Source organism: Penicillium cinerascens (assembly GCF_028974065.1).
Source record: "Penicillium cinerascens strain IBT 15544 chromosome Unknown contig_1_segment0_segment0, whole genome shotgun sequence".
Lineage (NCBI taxonomy): Eukaryota > Fungi > Ascomycota > Eurotiomycetes > Eurotiales > Aspergillaceae > Penicillium > Penicillium cinerascens.
This window is the reverse complement of record NW_026695287.1, coordinates 2,285,143-2,308,326: the sequence shown is the minus strand read 5'-3', so window position 1 is coordinate 2,308,326 and position 23,184 is coordinate 2,285,143. Positions and strand designations below refer to the sequence as shown.

Here is a 23,184-nt window from a genome sequence, read left to right as displayed (position 1 = left end):
TCTCGATTCTCACTTCGGTCGTGTGCACACCCCCTGCGTTGTCACGATGCCGGGCTTTGACTTCTCCAACTACAACCGCAACGCGGCTCTCCATGCGAAGGGGGTTCCCCTTCCTAAAGCCACTAGCACCGGTACAACAATTGTCGGATGTATTTACGATAATGGAGTTGTGGTATGTTGCCATTGATTCAGGGTCCCCAAAAGCACTCCGCCCAGGGAAGCTGACTTGACCGCGATCGCAGATTGCAGCAGATACCAGAGCTACCAGTGGCCCTATAGTAGCAGACAAGGTATGAGCGAATGGAGCCCGGATCTTTCTCAACGAAACAATCACAAACTGACGGGCATCCGCAATAGAACTGCGAGAAACTACACTACATCGCCCCCAAAATCTGGTGTGCCGGCGCTGGTACAGCCGCAGACACTGAGTTCACCACCGCCCTCATCAGTTCCAATGTCGAGCTGCACTCGCTATCGACAGGCCGTGACCCGCGAGTGATCACCTGCATGACGATGCTGAAGCAGCACCTCTTCCGGTACCAGGGCCACATCGGTGCGTACCTGGTGGTTGCTGGTGTTGACCCGACCGGAGTCGGTCTGTACACTGTGCACGCGCACGGCTCAACGGATAAGCTGCCGTACGTGACTATGGGATCTGGTTCTCTGGCAGCCATGTCTGTGTTCGAGTCGATGTGGCAGCCAGACATGGACAAGGAGGGCGCTGTGAAGCTCTGCGCTGAGGCGATCAAGGCCGGTATCTTCAACGATTTGGGCTCTGGTAGCAATGTCGACGTGTGTGTCATTGAGAATGACAAGCCCACTCAGCTGCTTCGCAATTACGAGAAGCCTAACGAGCGTGGCCAGAAGGAGCGCAACTACAGATTCCCTCGTGGCACTACTGCTTGGCTGAACCAGAAGATCATCAGCAAGGATGATTTGAAGAAATTTGTCACCGTCGAGACCTTGGCTGGGGATGATAACATCGCTGCTGGTGAGAAGATGGACGTTGATGCTTAAGATGGGATTTCAGGATTGGTGGCGCAGGCTAGTGGTCTTTGTTTCTGAGGCGACTTAATATACACTTGAGCTTGTGTCTCATTATTGTATCATTTGTATTCTGGATCCGATGGATTTACCCTTGGATTCACTGTTACAGCTTAAGGTATCAAGTACGTCGGAAATCAATCAGTATCGAATACATATCGTGATTCTATAGACATGCCACTGCCATGACAGGCGAAGTGCGGGTATCTCTTATGTTAGGTACAAATGTTTTCCACTTTCCCCAAATTGCTCCTACGTCTTCATACCAAGCCTGAAACCGAGGGCAGGCATTGAAAGCAGCTGCACAACTTAATCACGCGGTTCGCCATGGCAGGACCTCCCAATCTGAGGCGCCGCTGTAAACTCCTTCACAAACGCACGCCCTTCAAACTTCTCCATGATCCACATAATATACTCGTACCGCGTAGCCGAAACACGACGTCCCTCACGACGGTACCGCACAACGCCAGCATGGTACATAGAGCGCACCAGAGACGGGTAAACGGGGCCGCCATGTTTACGCAGGTAGTCGTAAAGCCAGTGGATGAGATGGAATGAGCGGGATGGAGGCAACTGAGGACTGCAGGAAAAAGCGACGGCCAGTTGGTGGACCAGGTTCACCGCGACGTGAGGGTCCGGGCAGTGGCTGTCCCTTGGGCCAGGGTGATAACGCACAAGGGCCATTTCGTCAGGGTGTGGGATGGGGACCCAGGCCTTGTGGAGACACACTTTGAATGGCGTGTGATTTTCCAACAGTCTGAGGACTGACCAGACGCTCTTTGAATCTCCCTCTCTGGCGAGACGGAGGAATTCTTCCATCGTGGCAGGGCTGGTGAGATCGATGCGGCGGAGCATTCGATCGAATGCGCCATAGAAAAGGACTCGGGTTCCGTTGTATTCAGCTGGCTGTGTCCAGACTTCTGCCAGAGTGGTCTTGGATGTTTCCAGCTGCTCAAGAGTTTTGCGTGTGGTTTTCGTTGTCAGCTTTCTCAGCTTGAGATCGACTGCCAGCGGCAGAAGACTGTTGTATGGGACGTCTAGACTTTGAACTCCACGCAAGAGGTCCGCAAGAAAAGACCCTTCCGTGTTCTGCACAGTCGTCTCGAAGAGGCCGAACAAGAAATAAATGGGACGATCTGTAGCTTTGATATCTTGGTTGTACATCGGTGCCAGAGATCGACTTAAACTTCGTAGCGCCCACAGACGTAAAATAATCTGATCCTGAATCGAAAGATGCGGAGGGGAGGTAATCTGTCCTTGCTGAGGTATTTCGGTGTAGGCAAGCGGAAGATCCAACCAAGTCTGCGAGCTTGCAATGGCATCGATATTAGACAGCCTCGTCAAACATCCACGCCATCGTTCAAGCTGCTGGTTTCGGTCCTTGCCTTCCCGTGAGGCAAGAGCTAAGAGCTCGGTCACGTTGACAATGCACTTGGCTGCACAGTTTGCATCGAGCTGGCTCAACAGTCGGTCGGGTGAGGGAAGATGCAATGTCGTATCGGGTCCATCCACAACCTTCAACCACGCCATGACCATGGCGGAAGGCCAGTAGTTATCAGAGCTTGCATCATGGGTCGCAACAATGATTTCCTCCGCGAAACGGAATCCCCGAATACTTAAAAGCTGTCCTAGCCAGGTATCCGCAACTTTCTTGTCAAGATCACGATAGCCGAGGATATTACAACGTCCAATGGCTTTCCAAAGAGCCCGGTAGTGTTTGAGCAACGCTTTCTGGTCCCATGTCCCAAGAGTCTTGTCTCTCTCGACAATGATGTTTGGGAGTTCCTTGACAATCAAGCAAAGCTCTTCTGTGGGAACAAGGCCCAGCTCCAGCGCGCGAGTAACCGCATTGAGAACGGCAGTACGGTTGGATCGTTTTGTCTTCTTTTGAGAGAACAATTCCACAGCAGCGAGATAGTTTCCGGATCCTCGAGTATTCAAAAACGGGTCGTCCAGAAATTTGATGGTTTGTGTCAAGTCTGTTGCGGATCGCACAAGCAATTTGTCAAATATTTGCCGGCTGTACTCAGGTTCCCGTTGAAGATCGATATTCAAGTAGCGAGCGAAATCACGAGCATCTTCAATTCCCCAATCGTTCTTGTCAAGGAATTCTGCCCAGACCCGAGCCTTGCTTCTCGGCTCTGTGTCGTGGGAGGTTGGAGAAGGATCATCGGAGATGTGCGACTCGATGGGTTCAGGGTTGTGGTCGTAGAAGGGCAGAGGAACTTCGTGTGAGGCGATTGCGTAACTGCGAAGATCTTTTGGGGAAGTTAGACTCTGAAATGCACCAATTGCGTTCTTCTTTCACACTCACCTTGGGCTTCGACCTGCGCTCTCTGCCACGGATGGTCGGTCCACTTCATGTGCTCCCTCCCATTGCGGCCAAACAAACAAGCGATATCCTCGGCTCCTCCAATACCAGCCAGAGCGGTGTTCCTCCTCTTTGCCAGACGCCTCCGTGCCTCCAAGGGGCCGGGCACGCAGCTTCCATGGCGGCGCTGGCCGTTCGCGAAATGACGGAAGGTCGCTGCCAGCAGGTCGTCGCTGATCCAGAGATGATCAGAAGCCGATGAACCGGGTGGCTTCAAAGCATGCCGGTAAGCATGCCTACCGAAAGACATGGATTCAGGAATGGCGCATGCGAGCCAATTGCCAAATTCGGCCGTGATGATCGAGCGACGTCTTCTGGCGGCAGCTTCAGCGCGGAGTCTTGGCGTTTTGTGACTAAGCACTTTGGCCAGCCAATCCGCGAGCAGGAATTAGAGCAGCGACGAAGTAGAGAATATTCTTTGGATCTCTTTCTAACGTATATGATCTTGGGAGCTATGTACTTCTATTCGCAGGTCCTCACGACTTCTTATGAAGATCATCACGCCACATGGCGATATGGAACTGTCCCCATTTTTGGGTTATCCAAGGACATGGATAAAATCCAAGAAATCAGAATGCAAAAACGAAACAATAGAATGCAACCGTGCGCCAATGCAATTCCATGCAAATGCTCTTCCCTCAGCAATGGTATCTCATGCTAATCATCTCGGCGATGATGTGATCGAACGGTGTATAGCGGATCGTGCAGAGAGTCGTCAAAGGAACGGGGCAAGAATTACCTCCTGGAATTGTATCAAGAAGTTTCTTCTCCAGGAAGGGGCTTCCTACCCATCACCACGTAGAAATCCATATATGCATGGATAGTCTGGTTCTGAATGGCTTTTCTCACGTCGACGAGGAAGACTTCGATCTCGGCCTTCGACCAGCCCAGAGCAAGGAACGGTTTATAAGACCAGCCGGAGAGAGCGTCGAGCAAATTTCTCTCATTCCACGTCCCAATGGTTTTCAGGTGCTCGTCTGTCGGCCAACCATTCATCGGAACTTTGAAAAGTCGTTGCTCAACGTCCACGAACCCAACCTCCTTCATCCACCGCTCTATCCTTGGAGCGATGCGGAACTGTCTTGAGGGCTCCAATTCCTGGCTCGAACGCATGTTCAGGTCGAACCAGTCATGCAGTGCGAATTTGCTGAACCCGTCGGGGTTTTCTGGGGGCATTGTATCGTCGTCGCATTTCGGTTTCGGGTCTAGTTCTTGGCATTCAACGTATGCCCCTGCTTTGAGATGTTTGAATGTTTGTTGAAGTAGTTTTTTAAAAGAGGACATGGCGCCGGTCATGTTGCCGATGTGGATGTAATCAAAATGGTCTTGGTCCCAGAGCCACTCGTCTTCCGTGGCGTCGTCGACTAGGAAATGAACGTTCTCGGGGACCTCTGTCGGCTGTACTGGAGAGAGGTCCGTTCCAGTGATGGCGGCGTTGGGGAATAGGGGCGCTGTAAAATGGCAATGAGTTCTCCAGTCCCAATCGCCCAACCAGCACTACCTTTGGAATACGCAAACATACCCATTTCTATCGGCCATATACCGGAGCCGGTACCGATGTCGAGTAACTCTTTTGGGTCATCAAGAGGAACATTATAGAGCTTATCTTCCATGACCATTCTGAACATATGGTGCTGCATGTCAAGGCGATCGAGCTCCTGTTCGTCATTGGGGTATGGGTAGGCTGGTCAAGAAGTCAGATACATTCAACCAGCCGTGGTATATGGGAAAGTCATGGCAGCATACCTCCTTCATGGTACCTGTGATACCGTCTTCCATTTTCTATAGGATAGTCCGTTACACTGGCAGTCAGAGACTGCGTGTCACTGTCATCACTCCGTTAACACGAATTCTTCAGATGATAGGACAGAGGCAAAGGCAAAAAGGTTGGAGGTGCTCGTACCATTCACGCCTACGTCCCTGCATGGCTTATATTAGCACTGGTCGGCAGCAATGATCATATGATGGCCGGTAATGAACGGTGTCCAGGGTCTAGCGACGGTGGGATGAAATCGACATGACGAGGGGCAGAGGGACCGGCTTAAAAAAGATCGGTTGGGGACGTACAGAAGATTTGGGACCCATCCTGATTGCCTTTGATTAAAGGGATCGTCCGAGGCCTATAGGATACGGAGGCCAACCCTTATGAGGGTGGGACGGAGGCGTCGGCAAACTCCAATCCAGAACGAAAGCGGTTAAAGCACGCAGTGAAAAGTTATTGTAGGTTACTGTGGCCAGATAGTGGTTATTATCCGGGAGCCCAATCACCCGGGAGCGTGGCCCCGGTATAGTGCACGTTGGTGGGGAGCTAAATACCTAGTGAGTGTGCCAGCAAATTTTGGCGATCATCCCATGTCCCACACCGGATCAACAGAATAAAGCAGGTGCGGACGAGGGAAAGGGGAGGCACTTTTCAAATTGGAGCTTGCAAGATGTATTTGTGAGCGTCTGTGGAGAGCCCGACAGCTTGGGTTAAGTTATAATTTGGCAGGACGGGAAGATGATCCGGACAACTATAAATCAATCGAGAGCCGAAATGGGACCGACGAAATGTCGTGTAAACCAGGACCCGCCGGGAGGAAGGAAGTGGAGTCCAGTGCATGGGGTACAAAGTTGAGCCACGCAATAGCGGTTTCTCTAGTGGTGGAAATCCTTGGACGTCGGAGGGTCGGGCATGGGTTTTTGGCGGGGCCAGAAAGGCGCTTCGGGCAGGGGGCAACCATGTAATCCAGAGTTAGGGCTATGGGAAAGTAATACGGGCTGTACGGTCGAAGATCCCTTTGTTCTGCATGGAGATCCAGAGATGAAAAATATTAGAAAAAATTAAAAAACAAATTGGACAAATAGAAACGAAAATGACGAGGCGTTTTCGATACCACAGAGAGAGGGTGTGATTCACGATCTTTGGGGCGGAAGCTGCAATACGCTAGGAAACGCACATCAATCCTTTTCTCCTTTGGCGCGTGGTTCGAGCGCAAGTTGATCTTCGCGAAGTCAACCCCTCCCCTGCTCGCCGGCAACTAAAGGACGCGTCCCAAAATACCGGGAATCGGAGGCTCGGAGTCAACCCCCGCCTCGGTCCCAGCTGTTTTTCCTAGTGGACCCTGCGCGACGGGTGTCCGCGTCCCGCGCATTTGTATAATTCTCGGACCCCAAAGACCGGGCTTCAAAGGGGAGATCGGCCAATAGTCGGTGGTTCCATCCTGGTGGGAATTGGCAACCCACCCAGCCACGGTCCGCGCTCACCCTTTGTCCTGGAACCTTTCAGCTACGCCCATCCAAGACCGCCCTTAACATGTGTAGAACTCCGTAGGGACATTCCCAATGATTGTAATCCCCGGCCTTGTTTCGGGGTCTGTGTAAAAGGAGAGGGAAAAAAAAAAATGACGTAGGTGTCGTGTTGCCTTCGGAGAAATCATCACAATCACATGGTTCGTCTATTATACTTGATCGAGGGGGTGAACATCGGAATCCAAATCCTCTGATCGACCACTGATTGAGAGTTATCGGACCCGGAGCTCTGGGTGAGGAGGCACGGAGCGCAGCCGCCAGGAAACTAAGGAGAAATAGCGTGCTGTGGTCATACATGACAGGAGTTTGGGCCAAACCCTGTTCAGAGTGGATGTTCCTGTGTTCTGGTGGGCGGGACGGAATTGTCCCCGAGCCATCACGGATCAGGGTTAGTTGCCACCAGTCTGCACGATGGGAAATGACGACGCATCCTCCGGCATGGGCCTAAAATGATACGTCAGAAATCGCAATGCGGCAATCTGGAACCCTGGCCTTTTCCACCCTACCCATGTGCTGCTCCAGTTCATATCCCCTGGGAACACGCCTTGGAAAGTCAATCCTCACCGTGTCCAGGGGGGCAGTTTTAGGTGCTCATTTTAGGTAGGGGGCGAAAACAGACGGTCAATATAATTAATTACTTAGGAGGGGTTCGGCAATCTGGATCTGGAACAGGCAGCACGGAACACACAGACTACTGTACATACTCCAATGATCCGGCTTGCCTTTTATGATCATGTGGGTCATGCTAGGCCCTGCGACCATCCGTTGTGACCGACTCGGGCAAATCCCCAGGAAATTTCAGGGTCATCGGTCCCTGCTCAGTGGATCAACCCCGAGCTTCGTGTGCAAAATGTAGATCCAAACTCAAAGCACGCACGCATTGCTCGTCACAAGGGCGAGCAACCTGTCCCACATCCGAGTTGTTATAATATGGGCCTTTGTTTTACGGTGTACGGTGTACGGCAGCATCGGGGATTGTCAAGGCTACGATTGTACTGTACTCGGAGTTCCCCGAATTAAGGTGTAAATTACTACAGGCAGAATCGGACCAGAGCAATGGAAAAAGCAAAGGTGCATAGAGGCCCTCGGACCGATCCAACGATCCAAAAATAACGCTGCTGGCCATGGTGCTGGGATCCCATTCATAGGGAACCCGGGCCACTTAATTAGCAATTAGACGAGTCAAAACAGGTCGCCTCGACCCGACTGCTGGGAAAGTATCGGGTCCCAGAGCGTCGGTAGCGCCGGCGTAGGAGCCAAATTTCCGAGTTTCGCGATTTCGGGATCCGAGTTACTTCGTTCTTTGACACAAGCGTCTTACCTCGATTTACCTCGGACGCAGAGTGCTCTGTTTGCCTCCACATCGCCTTGGCTCGCGACCGAGGCTTTTCGCGGTGGAGACTGTCTTGTTTCGCACGGAGCTCGCTTGAGCCGAGCTCGCTTGAGCCAAGCTCGCTTGAGCCAAGCTCGGATTGCTCCTAATGGTAGCGATGATGGACCGGGCTTGAACTGTGGACTACGTGGAACCACGCACTGGAGCTGACCTGAATTTGCAGAGGGGCAAGTCGTATGGAGATGGCATCTCCACGGTTCCCTGTATAGTGGACTCTGGCTCCGAACCGGGATCAAACATCATGTTACGCAAACTGGGGAGACCTGGTCATCAGATAGTACCTTGTAGGTCTCATGGGAAGACTGAGAAAAGCATGTATCGCCATATAAAGAGACCCAATTATCTCTTAAAGGTAGAAACAATGCATTGACTCATGAACAGGAACAAAGCTTAGCAACACTCCTTCAGACGCACCAATCTGCCTAATACCTCCGCGCGAACCAAATCCCGAGATAACACCGGCGATTCGGCCGCTGCAGATACCCCAAGCCTCCTGCATCATTCACCGACACACAGAAAGGCTATGGAGCTCGCAAGACAAGCCGATTAATCAGGACCACTCCAGGAAATAGACTCCATTCGATCTGTCCTGGGAGACCCTACTGCAAAAGAAAACGACTACCAAAAATAACTAGTTTTATCCGGGAAAACCTTCCACCCAGTATCGCGGTAGAGGGAGAACGGACTGTGGGGTGAGAACAAATGAACCTGGGCCCACACATGCGGAAAATAGGAGTCTCAGGCTGGCACGTTCAACCCGAGTGAGTGGGAAGACTAAAACTTTCGCTTGGTATTTGGAATTGGTAATAAACTTCATAAGTGTGCGTCTATCAACCTTTCCCCAGTGGAGAGGCCGGTGGCCAATCGGCAGCGCCCATACGAATGAGACGACACGGGTCGCTGTCAAGTACTCCGAACTACTGCAGAGAAAAAGATTTCTTGTAGATCAGGCGCCTGTCCCACTGTTTAAAACTTAGTCTGCTCGGCCAATGACGTCCGTATTATGTCCGGTTTCACGTAAGATGTACAGCCCCTCTAGACGAGCCCTGCAGTTCGGATGGGAGGAGCGCCGAGCGTCTCCTAAGTTCATACATTTCCATGCTTGAACACCAATCGCTGGGCTTGAGACCGTGGATTATGTGTCATGCTTTAATTCAAATATGGGGGCTTTTAGCATAGTGACAAATTTAGGATCGTCGAAAACAGCCCCATTAGGCTTGTCGCTCGGTTTTTACTGTGTAAGATACTCATTTTGACCAAGGTAGCCAGGTCTAAGTAGGAAGTTCACGATCGGTCAATAATGTTTAGGTCGAATGCGCCATCGAATTTTATAGTTATCCGCGAATGTCGTGGCGCTACAACCTTTTCTTATAAGCCAACTGTAGATGCTTGTCAAAGCCTCGAAAAGAAATTTACTGACCAACAGTAGGTCGACATTCGTTGTATTTACGAACACCCAAAAACGGCTGCAGGTCCGTCTTTTGGGAGTCTGTTTCCTAGCCAGAGTACTTTGATGAGCTCAGTGAACTGCAAACCAGGACTCGGCAATATTTGAAGGAGAAGTTTAGGGTCCTGTGATATGACGAAATGGCCGCGCAATGCACGGTAGTTTGCTGGCGAAGGCTGACCCCTTGGCCGTAATTTCACGACCACTCGAATGGGGTGGGACATAGTGATAAGATATTCTTCAGCCAGAGTAAGGTCCATACTAGGTTCATCGTGCATCTAACAAAAATTAATCGACTTGGATCCGCGTCCAGAATATCCCGTCCTATTTGAAAATTACTCGGATTTGCAAAAGCTTGTAAATAGCATTGGCGTTTTGAAAAATTCAATGATTTTGACATCAATAGCAACGCAGCATACCCGCTGGTAGGAAATGCTTTCGAAATTTTGGTTTCGATTAAGTGGCAGACAAGATTGCTTCCACCGAGGAAACAAAGCCCTCCATCGGCTGGACCTTGTCAGTTCTGTCAACAGAGTGAGTATTGGAGTTGTCTGACATCAGTGCAAGGGTAGAATACCTAGTTTGAACGCGAATATCGGTCTGAACCCTGGCTATTCCTTCTTGGTGGACGAGGCTGTGTGCAAATCCGATCAATCGGGAGACTTCATCCCACGTTCCTTCTGTATTTATTCACAATAGAAAGACTTTTAGATCAAATTTGGAATGCCATTGTTGGCAGGTGAGGAACTTCATGCAGAATCAAGTATCTGGATGCTCACGTCCGTCCCGGGCAATGACGTACCTAGTGTTGTGCCGGTAGCGTGCATCACAAATTTGAGGCCTGATTGTTGGATGAGACGCTGAATATCTGCAATTTGCTGAGAGAACGATGCATTCTGGGAACCAATCTGTGAATATTTCGGCTTAGTAACTTGATTCTTCTTTACTTTTCCTGTGGGCTTCTTTCACCGGAATGAGAGAAAAGTCGGCTGTGCACCGAGAGGGTGTTACCAGGGCTGGAGGTGCAAAAGCCATTGTTATGATTCTAGCTTGATGTGTCAATTGGAATTGATGTACTGGTCAAGTTCAAATACATTCATTTCGAAGATAGCTTCATTTCCTAATCGTGAGGGGGTAATTATGACGTTGTGTTGCTTGTAGATGGACGTCAGAGGATGAGTTCTTGGAACAGTATTAATGATTCTATGGTTGTTCTCCAACAGGGATCTCCACATCTAGTAAACTGTTTCGTCCACGGTTCTTCCACGTCTCTGATCAGGTTCACTTCCAGGGACGTAGATATCCTCGAACAAGACATCCCACCTTGGTTCAGGCACAGGCATCTGCTCAGCTGCCTCAACTTCACGACTCACCATTCCTCGGACTTCTTTATCCACAGCCCGTGCCTCATCTTCCGTCATGATACCCCAATCTATCAATTTCGACTTCAGGTTGGAGATGGGATCGTTTGATCGCTCCGTCTGCAGTTCTTCACGGGTACGATAGGCAGTTCCAGGGTCCGACATGGAGTGCCCAGCAAACCGATAGGTTGCGTACTCGTAGACCAGCGGTCCCTTTCCTGCCTTCACCCATTCCCGACCATGTCTCATAGCAGCCAGAACCGCCAGAACGTCCATTCCATCAACCTTGAGCCCCGGGATATACTGGCCACGCTTGTAGTACTCAGTTGAGGCAGATGCTCGTTCAACCGACGTTCCCATTCCATACTTGTTATCTAAGATTTTTGTTAGTGACACAAAGTATTCCCCGCTTCGGCGGAAATGGTTGCTTACTCTCGCAGCCAAAAATGACGGGCAGGTTCCACAACTTCGCCATGTTGAACGCCTCGTGTACTTGGCCTTGATTGGCTGCCCCGTCGCCGTACAGGTTGACCGTGATGTTGCCCGTCTGGTCATACTGCTGAGCGAATGCGATACCGGTTCCTAGAGGCACACTTGTGCCTACGATGCCGTTCCCACCGAAGAAGCTCTTGGCGTACATGTGCATGGAACCGCCTTTTCCATGCGCGATACCGTCGCGGCGACCTAGGAGTTCTCCCAGAATCGATTTGATGGTGCCGCCGCGCATCAGCGTGTTGCCGTGAGAGCGATAGGCGGTGATAAGCTTATCTTCTCGTGTAATCGCATGCTCGATTCCCACTGAGACGGCCTCTTGTCCGATCGATAAGTGGCAGAATCCACGGATCTTCCTTTGTTTGTACAATCCGTCCGCGGTGAGTTCCATTCGTCTGTGGAAGTATGAGTTCTGAACTTATCCATTTCATACTTCGCAAATAAGGCGCACCTAATTGTTGTCATGTCACGAAACAGCTGTTTGAGTTGACTCTTGGTGGTTTTTACCGAGTACGTTGGTGGATCGAAATGGTATGTCTCAAAGCTCGTGTCCGCAATGGGGACTGTGAAGGGCTTGTCATCTTCCTACTTCAATAGTTAGGTCAATCGTCTTGTTCTATCTTTCGGATAATTACCGTTGGTATGTCTTGCACATTTGCGACCTGCGCAAATCGGCGTGTGCTAGTGTATAATGGGCACGTGGAAGTTCCGAGGCCCGGAATTCGGGCCCTCAAGGATAGCAACGAGGCATTAAAGGGTCTCATTATCTTCAGTGGTAAATAAAGGACGAATTAGTGATTCTAAGAACCTTCTTTCTTTGTGGGAAATCGCAATGTCAGCTCTAATCCGTCCAGCATGGCATTCTATGACGCAAGTGTGAATTCATAGCCCGAGGAACAAGTTCCGTCACAACTAATCAGATACCGCAATATTTTCTCTCGTCAATACATTCCAAGGACGATATATTTTAAAATTAACAGCTTAAAAAGCCCTATCGTTCCGAATTCCGGATGTTCGAGCGGGCTCCAATGTATATTTAGCGGCTCTAGCATCAAACCACTACTTTATCAACATACCTCCAGGGCTGCCCAACAACCCCAACCCCATTCATGGACACATGCTAACGATAACGGTCTAGGGACACATAGCTCTCGCGAATGATCGTTAATTGTACGCACTCACATATTATTCTTTCATAAGCTTAGAATGCGTTGAACTAAGTGGTGTTGACAACCTCGGATAAACCTGTTTCCGCTATGACGCACCGGCCCCCACCGGCAGGCACTCTCACTTGACCTGTGAGGCTCGACTCTTATGGAGCTTATCCAATCTGTACAATAAACCTTCCAGGGCTGTCGGCTCTGATCTGCGCGTGACTTCTGACGCGTAAAAGCAATTTGGTTTGAAAGGCCGGAACCAAATTCTTCATGCGCCTTAAAAGACCAGCCCACGCATGGTGCGCCAGTCTCAGGCCCGTCCCTCCCGGGGCAGGGCATCTCGTGGCCGTCAGCCAAAGCGTGAGGCATCGCGAAGACGATCAAGTCCGGATGTCTACCAGAAGATGTTGGAAGAGGCTGAAGCACGAGACCCTGAACAGTTCCATTCAGATAGGCCAATCAAGAGACGAAGAGTTGCAGACTCGAAGGCTATCCCTGTTGTTTCACCAGAACCAGCGCAGACCAGCAGAGTCGCAGATCCAGGTCAAGAAGAAGAAGTGCCGGCAAAAAAGGTGCAAACAGTCTACGATCTCTCGGAAACAGATGAATCAGAGGTTGAATGGGAAGATGTGGATATTCAGCAGCCAGTACTCGAACCATCTAGCGCGGCTGCCGTGTCACAAGGAAGCAACGAGACACTCCAAATTACCCTTGAGCAAGTGCCAGAGAAGCGAAAAAAGACTGTGCACAGGAGAAAGCCAGTTACCGCAGCTGAGAAGAAGACCCGGCTGGATGTCCATAAAGTCCATCTTCTATGTCTTTTGGCTCATGTCAACATACGAAACCGGTGGTGCAATGATGACTCGGTGCAGGTACGCTTAAGTTCTTTCAGTAGAGACCATGCTTCCAGCCTCTAATACTCATTTAGAGTTACCTGAAACGAATTTTGCCCAAGAGGATTGTTGCACTTTTGAACCCAGATGACGACAAGCCACAGCATGTGCGGTCTACTACCTTCCTCGATGGTTTGAACCAAGCCGGTGACATCTTTACCCGGAGGTTTCGTGTCAACAAGCCAGGCTTGAAGCGTCCGCACTGGGCCGAAGATCAAAATCAACTCAAACAGAGGATGGTACGCCCTCTTGAGTGCAATTGCATATGGTGATAAATAATCACTGACATGCACTAGGAGTCAATAATGTCAAATCTTGAAGTCTTTCCATCCAAAGCGGATTTTCAATCCCAAGCAAAGACCATGCAGGGCTCTCGAGACTTCGGCGCACAGTTATTTTGTGCCTTACTGCGGTCAGTCGCAGTGGAAGCACGACTCGTCTGCTCATTGCAACCGTTGCCATTTTCCGGCACAGTGAAGGATTTGACACCATCCAAACAAGCTCCTCAATACATTGTCGTTTCGTCTGACGACCATGAAACGTCAACTGATGAGCGCCAAGATTCCATAGGGGATTCGCCAATACCATCGAGAGTAAAGCGGCTTGCAAGACCTGAGTTCACTTCACGGCCTGGCCAAACGTCCGTTCGCTTAGGCTCTCTTCCAACCCCGAGGGAATCTTCATACCCGGTGTTTTGGGTAGAGGCCTTCAACGAAGCTGTGCAAAAATGGCTCCCAATTGACCCTATGGTCACAAAGTCTGTGGCAAAGCCCTCCAAGTTCGAGCCTCCTGCAAGTGATCCGTATAACAACATGAGCTACGTGGTTGCCTTCGAGGACGACGCTTCCGCAAGAGACGTCACTCGGCGCTATGCGAAGGCATTTAATGCGAAGACGCGCAAACTCCGAGTCGAATCGACGCGAGATGGTGCAGAATGGTGGAATGCTGCACTTCGAGCATACGAGAAGCCTTTCCTTGAAGATCGAGATGAGCTTGAAATAAGTGAATTGACTTCCAAGTCCGCAGCTGAGCCTATGCCACGAAATATCCAGGACTTCAAAGACCATCCAATCTATGCGCTCGAGAGGCATTTACGTCGGAATGAGGTGATCTTCCCCAAACGAGTCATTGGGCATGTCGGTTTGAGCAAAACGACTCCAAAGAGCGACAACTTAGATCCCGTCTACCGCCGATCTGACGTGCATATCGTGCGCAGCGCTGATAAATGGTATCGCCTGGGACGAGATGTCAAAGTTGGAGAGCAACCTCTCAAACATGTTCGTGCGAGACAACCCAAAAGCGAATTTGACAGCGACGATGAAGAAAATGAACCGGAGCAGACTCCTCTTTATGCCGAGTATCAAACGGAGATTTACCGACCGCCCCCAGTGGTTCAAGGAAGGATCCCCAAGAATGCCTATGGCAACCTGGATATCTATGTCCCAAGCATGGTACCACCCGGAGCAGTACACGTCCAAAGACCTGAAGCGGCTCGAGCTGCAAGAATCCTGGGGATCGATTATGCGGACGCTGTAACTGGGTTTGATTTCAAAGGACGGCGCGGAACCGCCGTTATTGGGGGAATCGTCATCGCGTGTGAATATCATGAAGCCCTGGAAGAAGTTATGAGGGGCATGGCGGATGAAAAGCATCGAGCTGCACTTGAAGCGAGAAGCGTGGAGGCCCTTCGGTTCTGGCGACTTTTCCTGGTTAAGCTTCGGATCGCGGAACGAGTGAAAGCATATGCTGCCGAGGATGAGGGAAATGGTGATGAATCCGCCTCGGAAATGAGTGTCGATGATGTGGAAGGAACTGGTGGAGGATTCTTTCTCGACCCAGAGCAGCCCGCATATAGTTCGCCCCTTGAAACTCGGGAGAGAATGCTGGGAAGTGGTGAAGTGCATGCCATCGACAATGGCACAGAAGAAGACCATCTCGGAGGAGGGTTCTTCCCAGATGAATCTATCTTGAGCGGAGTTGACGCAGCCAATGCTGGGCATGAAGATGACACTCTCGGGGGAGGGTTTCTCCCTGACGAACATATTGATGAAGGACCAGCCCCCAACCCTCCGACAGACAACAGTGACCAAGAAGATGGAGTTTCCGGGGGAGGGTTCATGCTTGATGATTCCGTGAATGTTGACTCCATCCCCAGACCTCCAGCCACCCCCCAGCCTTTGAAATTACCAAGGGCTAAGAGATCAAAGGCTTCAAACATACCCCGCTACGAGTTGATTGTGATTCCTAAATCAGCTACGAAATCTGAGGAACAGCCAGCCACAACCAAAGGTCCGACATTCAGAGAGCCAAAGCGGTCATCCGAGAAAGCCCCTATTACTGTTGATTCGTCAACAAATGGCGACTCCAAGTCTACCAGTGCGGTGGACATTATGTCCCGACCACCATCTCCTCATGAGCAGCCTCGTCAATCTCAAACTCAGCCCCCAGAGGACTCTGATAGTGAGATTGAGAAAGGATCTCTACTGTCTGAAGACCCGGATGATGAGGATGCAGTCCCTGATTGGCTCATCTGATGTTTTGCTACTTCTCTTAACATGAAACGCATATTTGAGCAATTGAATAACACATACAAGCCTTGTTTGAAGGTCGATGTTAATACCATTAAACGCGAGGTGTCGTGGTCATGGCACATTCTTTGACTTCTCTGTAGCTAGCAGTGGTCACAAATGAGAGATAAAGGGAAGGGGCGAGTCAAAGCAAGTAAGGCATTGGTCTGCATCGTATGCGGTGAGATTTGTGAGGGCTGAGATGATTACATGTGGCATAGGAAAGCTCTCGTCAGGGTGCTCCAGCAGTTCGAATACATCCCACCGCTGCACCCTTTAAACTCCTCGAGTGAAGTCATTTGGCTGTTTGGCCCTAGAAAATTTTAACACCATTATTAACCTGAGATCTACAATTCAACTACATACCACAACTGCATTCTCCGAGATCCTAGGTCAAAGAACGAACAAGATCCGGGTCGGTATCTAAATAAACATCGACGTCACTTGAACCAGAAAAATATTACCAGCCGCATTGTCTTGTCCTTCATAATGTGGGATCTTGGTTTTTGCCTCACAGTATATAACAAGCCGCAAGAGAAATTTCTTTTGAACTAGGCCTAATGGATTATACCAATTCATAGATCTATATTCATCACGTGATCACGTAAATTGAAACGCGTCGACGCGGTCTGCCTGAGGCAACACACGCCAAAGCGTCATGGGCAAAAACGACCATCGTCACCACCAAGCTGCCTCTGCTCCAATCTTCATGTCTTTCCAACCGGAGCTGAGATGAAATCCCAACAGACTCCCGGTAAATTGCCAGAAACACCTTGTGACAAATTTCGAACCCCACGACAACCCAGTCGACCCAGTCCTCCGGGGACGTCAACAAGCTCGAGGAGCACCACATCGAAAAGACCAGCGCCTCCGAGTGTATCAGCTTCCGAGAGACCATGGAAAAGAAGCTCGATCCCAAGCTCGCGAGGGCAATCGACCCTTACCCAGATCGACTTCGTCACTCAGACTCCACACTCCGACGATGACCAGCTCGATTATCTTGAGGCTGAACCACGCGAAGATGTCAACACAAGGAATGCACAAGCCCAAATATCCGGCGAATCTGACGACGATACCGATTATCGGCCACCGTTGCGAGGCCGAGCAGGCGCCACAAGATTCGAACCCAATGACAATCACACCACACGACAAAGGAAAAGCGCAGGAGTCAATACTAGAGCATCTGAGCGGGGCCAGAGCATACGAAAAAGTATAACCCCGAAGCCGAGTGTCAGTGGTAAAGGGAAACGAAAATCCACCGAAAAGCCGCCTGCGAAGCGTGATAAGACCCTTACGCAAATGGACTTCGTGCGACGCTACATCACAATAGATGATGACGAAGACATTAATATGGGATATATACAGCAGGAGCCTCAAGCGAAACCCGCCAAGAAGGGGGATCAAGCAGACTCGGGCGGGAAACAGGCCGTTCAGCCCAGACTACCCGCGTCTGTCAAACGAAATCGCAGAGCCCTCGAAGCGGAGCTGGATCTTTCCACAGGTGAACCACTCTCTGCGGGTCTTGGAGATAATCAAGACACGAGCCCGGGACATGAACCCGAAAATTTGCCGACAGCTGATACGCCGGTCACACCTCAAAAACCCCGAAAACTTGAGATTCCGTCTTCACAGTCACCAGAAAGCCCGGGTTTAGCGATAATAACATCATCTCAATTCCGCAGCGCCACCAGATCTCCCCTCAAACAAAAATCTCTAAACCTCGCACATCATCCGGAAAATATTATCAAGGAGGAATTTTACGGGCCACGACGATTTATCGAGGATTCGCAGGATGCCGGAGGCTCATTAGTGGTAAAAGCCCCGACACAACTCTCTTCCAGATTGCTTGATTCCTTGAAGCATCACTCGTCACCATCCATGCACAATGAAGCTTTATACGCACCATCCACAGAGTTAGCGTCCCGGGCAGAGCTGCCTGAAGACCCAGGATTGAAAGTAGAGCGGACACAAAGAGAAAGAACCGTTGTTTACGAAACAGATGCGGACACCGACAATACCGACTCGGAAGATGACATGAGTAATGATCATGGAACACCATCTCGAATTCGTGGCTTAAGGGCAGGAATACCAGACCCTACTGGACACATACCAGAGCCACCAAGCGATGACTCCCAAGAACTTCCTCTCCTAAATGTTCAATCCTCCGCAGACGCGAACGACGAACCGCCGTCCGAGGCACCGATGTCAGATGCCTCTATCTTCTACCAAAGGTTGCAACCAGCAACACAATTCCCATTCGAACCTATTCCTACCCTAAACACCCAAAACCTGTCCGAACTATTTCCCAATTATGGGAGCACCCAATACACCAAACCCGCGGGCGCGGATTCTTCTCAAAAACCCCCAGGCCCGTTCTTGCAGACTCAAACGCAAAGTCAAGAGGCAGACCAGACCGAAATCGTGCCAGAGTCATCTCCCATCCGGGAACAAGATGAGAATAGCGCCGAACCTGATGCAGTTTTCCAGCGACCTCAGGTCCCCGAGTCGGTGATCCAGGTCGAGTCTTCGCAGCCTGTCGATAGGGGCAATTATGGACCAGGCGGAATCCTATCACGCAGTCAGCTTCTTACCTCGAGCGTCATGGAAAGTGTTCCTCTCCCCAATTTCTGGATGGGAAGTCAGGATAGTGTAGGCGAGCCATATAGTTTGCCGGATCGGTGAACTGGCCAGACATTTTATGAATTATGGACTCGTTTTAGCGCTCTGATACAAGCTTATTCCCCTCCAATTTCACTGTTATATGCCCTCCATAGTCCTCGTTCCATAAAGAGACACCGTTGAGGTATACTTTGAAGATATACCGGCTGTAATTCTGCCATGAATATTCCAAGTAATGCGCGGCGTCTGGAGAGCTGACCGAGACCCCCTCTGTCTCTCTGATCTTGAGCCGTCTTCTAAATATTTTATATAATGATTTTGAGCGACGGCCCGTATCGACTGCCGTCACGCGGTGTCGATCAGTGTTTAGGTGAGGCCAAGCACGGGAAGCGGGGCGGTCGGCCCGTGAACGAACGCGGAGGTGCAACCGCAACGGCCGTTTCGAGACACTCCTGTCTCCTACAACACCGCCATGGATATCGCCTACGACCACATCCAGGAGGAGATCCTCACCTCCAGGGAGGACACTTCCTCTGATCCCAACAATACTCATCCATCCAACGTCGACCTCAACACAGAATTCCAAGAAACCTTCCGCGCCTTCTCCGCCAGTCCGTGGGGCACCCGGATCGGAGGCCTTTGGGATAATGTGCGCAAGCAGGGAGAAACCTACTACGAGGGCGCTCGTCAGGAATACGCCGCCGCTAGCGAGGAAGCAGTGAAGGGGTTCTCGGATCTGCGGGACAGCATCGTCGATCGGACAAAGGGGCTCTCTCTCAGCACCGCAGGTCTGACCGGCAGCGGCGAAGGGCAGAAAGACGAGGCGGCTACACCTACAGCTTCGACGGAAGAGAGCTCCAAGGGCCCGGCGGAGGCTGGTTGGAGCGGAGAGGGCTTCATTTCTCGGTTCAAGGCCGAGGCTGCCCGACGACTGAAGGAGATCGAGAAGGCGGAGGAAGCGGCGGACGAGGCGATTATGCGATTCGGACAGAACATCGGCCAGAAGCTGCGCGAAGCTGTGAGCATTGTACCTCCGGAGACGGACGAGTCCGGCAAGCTTCTATTCGAGAGCAAGGATGCAGATGGCAAGCGCGTCATCCACGCGACTCGGTTCGAGGCCCAACTACACGTTATCCACTCAAATCTCGACAGCTTCACCAATGACCCCATCAGCGACAAATTCCCGGAGTTTAAGACGGAGTTCAATGTCGAGAGCAAGACAGACCAGATCGCTTCCGATCTCGAAAAGTACCCCGAGTTGCGGTTGGCCATGGAGAAGGTCGTCCCTGAGACCGTGGAGTATGTTGAATTCTGGACTCGGTACTACTTCCTCCGCTTGGTTATTGAGACCGAAGAGAAGAAGCGCAAGGAGCTCTTGAAAGGTATGACCGCGCCCCTCTTACCCGTGTACGATGCAATTTTAATATTCATTCATCTCTACAGGTGCCAACGCCGAAGATGAGGAAGAGGTCGGCTGGGATGATGACTCTGACTCCGAATCCGAGTCCCCCTCTACCCCACAGGTCCGCCACGACAGCCAGAAACTCGCCGCCGGAAAGGATACTCAGAAGACTGAGCCCCGCCGATCCAATGACCAGCAGTCCCAGGCCGACAGCGAATCAAGCTACGACGTTGTGAGCGGTGCCGCCAGCCGAACGCCTGGCAGTCCCAAGGAGAAGAGTCCGACCACCGAATCCAAGGCAGAGGACAGTGACGAGGACTGGGAGTAAACTGTTTCTTCCAATTCAAAGGCCCCACAAAAGAGACACACTTTCCAGGTCCAAAAACGGCCAATTGACTTGCTTGCTTCGCGGGAGTTTGGTGTGACTTGGTTCATTGGCGCTTTTTGGACTGTTTATCCGTCTTATTCCCAATTCTGTTTCTCCTATCTTGCCTCCAGCGATTCATCTCCCGTCAAGCCCTTTCCCTGTCTATTCGATTGTGACTGAAATGCACATTGCTCGCTTTATTTACATATTCCTTGGCATTGAGTGCACTTGTTCCGTACCATTTTACTTCCTATCGCCTCCCATTAGGTCCTTTTAGCTTGACTTCATCGTAAGTGAATCGATAAGCCCCGAACCAATAGATTATGAGACTTTATTTCTGTGGAAGATGTGAAATCGGATGTTGAAACTCTAGATCCATGGCACCGTGCTAGTCATACATGATCATAATCATCGAGCAAAGTCCATCCTACTCCGCAGTCCCAGATCCAGCGCCTCCATCCCTCGTAGCACCGCCCTTCTTTGCCAGCGGCGAACTTTGCCTGGAATCCGACTCATCTGCGTACGCTGGTGTCATACCCCGAAGTCCACTTGGGCCTCTCCGATCCGAGCGCGATCCACGCTGCGGTGTCTCAGGCGTACTTTCCCGCGATCGAAGCTGGAAACCACGCGACGAGTCTCCAGGCGAATAGAGCTCTTCGCCTTCTCTAGGGTACCCAGAGGGACTGCCTGGTTCCCAGCCGTACTGGTAATCCTCACCACGGCGCTTGACGGGACTTTCGTCGTACGGATCCCATCCAACACGTCGGCGAGCCTCGTGACGAAGACGTTGGCGGTGCTGTTCGTCGCCGCCAGCGCCAGTCGTGGAGGATTCTTCGAGGAAGAAGTTGAGGAGCTCGTCGCTAATAGAGAGGTGGGATTGTTGTTGGAATTGTTGGAGGGAGGTTAGTCGGAGGAGGGTTTCGAGGAGTGAAAGTGAGGTGCGAATGTTTTCGAATAACGGGTTGCTGACGGTTGTCATGGCTGCGGGCTTTGAGGATGAAGTGGGCCGGGAAGGTGATGGCGATGGAGTATGTCTCTCATCTTTGAGAGACAATTTCGCCATCTTGTCGATATTGGACTCTGTTGTCGGATTCTCTGCTTCGGACTCGGTATCTGAGGCTTCATCTTCATTGTAGACTTCAAAGGCGATCCATTCTGGGTCGAGACCAGGTGGGAGTCGCCATTCTTCCGGGATTGAGTCTTCGTGAAGAGAGCTGAAACTTCGGTGTGTTGACTTCCCACCATCGTGCAATTGTGCGTCAAGTTGTGCCTGCTCTTCGTCTTGTTCTGGATTTTCCTCTTCTCGCGCTGGTACAAAATCATCTTCAGAATCATCACGTTCCATCATGCGGCGAGGGGGCAGAGCATTTAAATCTCTCTTGAGTAGCAACACCGGGTTATTTGTCTCTCCCTCAGTGCTGATATTGAGAATTCTGCCCGTATCCGCATAGAATATCTTTGAGATTTGATGAATTGGAAGAATCTCCCGGATACCAGCGGTAGCGACGCCTTCACAGGCTTGAGGCTGGGGCTCACCTTCTTCAAATGAGTGAACTCTTCCGTCATCAAAATCCTCGATAATGAGAACTTGATAGGCATATTCATCAGTACCAGCAGAAGCTGGAAACTGAGGTGACTTAGTTTGATCATCAAAGTAGTAAAGGTTCATTGGCACACGTCGAAGCTTCACCCTCGCTTTGTGCATTACTTCTTTCCATGTGGCCTCGCGGACAGATTCTTGGTCGTGAGGGCGGACGTGGCTTGCAAATAGCATGTACATCGAAAGGGTGAACGTCGGTCCTATTTGAATGGCGTGGGAGCTGGACATTGAATATTGTGTGTCGCCAGCAGTCAAGAAAGTACTCGCTTGGAGAAGCCGAGATGGTGACACGGTTGATGGCAAGTTCGTGGATAGCTTAGCACCAGAGGTGGTGATGGCCAAGTTCATAAGCGGCACCGCGTCCTCGATCCGAGTGAGAAGCCTCTTGATGTCCTTGATGATTGCTTTCACTTGGGCATCTATGATCGCCTGGTCTCTAGAGGATTTGGGGCCCTTGCGCGAGATTTCTTCGGATGAAGCAGCTTTCGCCAATCGCTGCCCAAGAGCCTGAATGTCCCATCTCAAGGATTTTGTAAGAGTAACGGCCGATTCAAGAGATGTATTGCCTCGAGCAGCACTAAAAAGTTGGTTAGAATTCCACACAGACGGCCGCTCATGGTTTCCGCATACTCACATCAACTCAATCATGTCAATGGATGGAGATATAACCTGTGTTCATGTAAGCAAGATGTGGAATTTATCCAGGGGTCTGTGCTGACCTGAATTTTACTCTCTAGGCGCTGCTGCACAGTGAGTAGCTCCTCGCGATCTTCGCTATCTACATTCTGAGCCACATATCAGCTCTGCCTGTTTCACATTAGGCATTCAATATTGCGTACCTTGAGCAAACGCGAAGACTGGCGTATCGCATAGCTTGCGGTAATTGCAATTCCCGAGCTGATTGAGACTGTAAGCTTGCATTCCGAATCTTCCAGGGCTATTTGTGTTACCGTATGGCATAATTCATTGCCTGCTGGGTCAACTGTTCATGATAGAATCTGTTAGAATTTGTCACACTCAATTCCCAAATAACGAATTAAACGTACGCGCGTCAGAAAGACCTCCATCTTGAAAGATGATATCCACTTGATCTCTCGAAATCGACTGAGCTGAATGGCTGAGCTGAAATATGCCCCTGAGCAATAAAGAACGGAGGGGGGCTTATCGATAGCGAAGGTTA

The 23,184-nt window shown here is 50.7% G+C and overlaps 9 protein-coding genes across 9 annotated transcripts; 4 read left to right on the top strand and 5 right to left on the bottom strand.

The window, feature by feature from the left end:
• Positions 1 to 46: 46 nt before the first annotated feature.
• Positions 47 to 1,017, top strand: pup1 (proteasome core particle subunit beta 2; the record flags this gene model as incomplete). Its single annotated transcript, XM_058449481.1, has 3 exons — positions 47 to 172; positions 243 to 290; positions 358 to 1,017. The coding sequence occupies 3 exons, from the start codon at positions 47 to 49 to the stop codon at positions 1,015 to 1,017; spliced, it is 834 nt and encodes a 277-aa protein (XP_058311825.1).
• A 336-nt stretch (positions 1,018 to 1,353) lies between these two features.
• N7498_002418 (uncharacterized protein) lies at positions 1,354 to 3,665 on the bottom strand (the record flags this gene model as incomplete). The annotated part of the gene is made up of 2 exons (XM_058449480.1): positions 1,354 to 3,302; positions 3,359 to 3,665. The coding sequence occupies 2 exons, from the start codon at positions 3,663 to 3,665 to the stop codon at positions 1,354 to 1,356; spliced, it is 2,256 nt and encodes a 751-aa protein (XP_058311824.1).
• A 503-nt stretch (positions 3,666 to 4,168) lies between these two features.
• Positions 4,169 to 5,500, bottom strand: N7498_002417 (class I SAM-dependent methyltransferase; the record flags this gene model as incomplete). Its single annotated transcript, XM_058449479.1, has 5 exons — positions 4,169 to 4,866; positions 4,938 to 5,099; positions 5,162 to 5,241; positions 5,319 to 5,335; positions 5,483 to 5,500. The coding sequence occupies 5 exons, from the start codon at positions 5,498 to 5,500 to the stop codon at positions 4,169 to 4,171; spliced, it is 975 nt and encodes a 324-aa protein (XP_058311823.1).
• Positions 5,501 to 10,002: 4,502 nt separating this feature from the next.
• Positions 10,003 to 10,581, bottom strand: N7498_002416 (thiamine-binding protein; the record flags this gene model as incomplete). Its single annotated transcript, XM_058449478.1, has 3 exons — positions 10,003 to 10,226; positions 10,349 to 10,454; positions 10,558 to 10,581. 3 exons carry the CDS (start codon positions 10,579 to 10,581, stop codon positions 10,003 to 10,005), a joined length of 354 nt encoding a protein of 117 aa, XP_058311822.1.
• Positions 10,582 to 10,781: 200 nt separating this feature from the next.
• N7498_002415 (putative pyruvate dehydrogenase E1 component alpha subunit) lies at positions 10,782 to 12,163 on the bottom strand (the record flags this gene model as incomplete). Its single annotated transcript, XM_058449477.1, has 4 exons — positions 10,782 to 11,281; positions 11,340 to 11,794; positions 11,851 to 11,984; positions 12,035 to 12,163. The coding sequence occupies 4 exons, from the start codon at positions 12,161 to 12,163 to the stop codon at positions 10,782 to 10,784; spliced, it is 1,218 nt and encodes a 405-aa protein (XP_058311821.1).
• Positions 12,164 to 12,852: 689 nt separating this feature from the next.
• Positions 12,853 to 15,983, top strand: N7498_002414 (uncharacterized protein; the record flags this gene model as incomplete). Its single annotated transcript, XM_058449476.1, has 3 exons — positions 12,853 to 13,428; positions 13,485 to 13,688; positions 13,746 to 15,983. 3 exons carry the CDS (start codon positions 12,853 to 12,855, stop codon positions 15,981 to 15,983), a joined length of 3,018 nt encoding a protein of 1,005 aa, XP_058311820.1.
• A 765-nt stretch (positions 15,984 to 16,748) lies between these two features.
• N7498_002413 (uncharacterized protein) lies at positions 16,749 to 18,698 on the top strand (the record flags this gene model as incomplete). Its single annotated transcript, XM_058449475.1, has 1 exon — positions 16,749 to 18,698. The coding sequence occupies one exon, from the start codon at positions 16,749 to 16,751 to the stop codon at positions 18,696 to 18,698; it is 1,950 nt and encodes a 649-aa protein (XP_058311819.1).
• Positions 18,699 to 19,107: 409 nt separating this feature from the next.
• N7498_002412 (BSD domain-containing protein) lies at positions 19,108 to 20,365 on the top strand (the record flags this gene model as incomplete). The annotated part of the gene is made up of 2 exons (XM_058449474.1): positions 19,108 to 20,017; positions 20,079 to 20,365. The coding sequence occupies 2 exons, from the start codon at positions 19,108 to 19,110 to the stop codon at positions 20,363 to 20,365; spliced, it is 1,197 nt and encodes a 398-aa protein (XP_058311818.1).
• Positions 20,366 to 20,831: 466 nt separating this feature from the next.
• Positions 20,832 to 23,071, bottom strand: N7498_002411 (RanGTP-binding protein; the record flags this gene model as incomplete). Its single annotated transcript, XM_058449473.1, has 6 exons — positions 20,832 to 22,581; positions 22,639 to 22,673; positions 22,724 to 22,789; positions 22,844 to 22,901; positions 22,955 to 22,986; positions 23,051 to 23,071. The coding sequence occupies 6 exons, from the start codon at positions 23,069 to 23,071 to the stop codon at positions 20,832 to 20,834; spliced, it is 1,962 nt and encodes a 653-aa protein (XP_058311817.1).
• Positions 23,072 to 23,184: the final 113 nt, after the last annotated feature.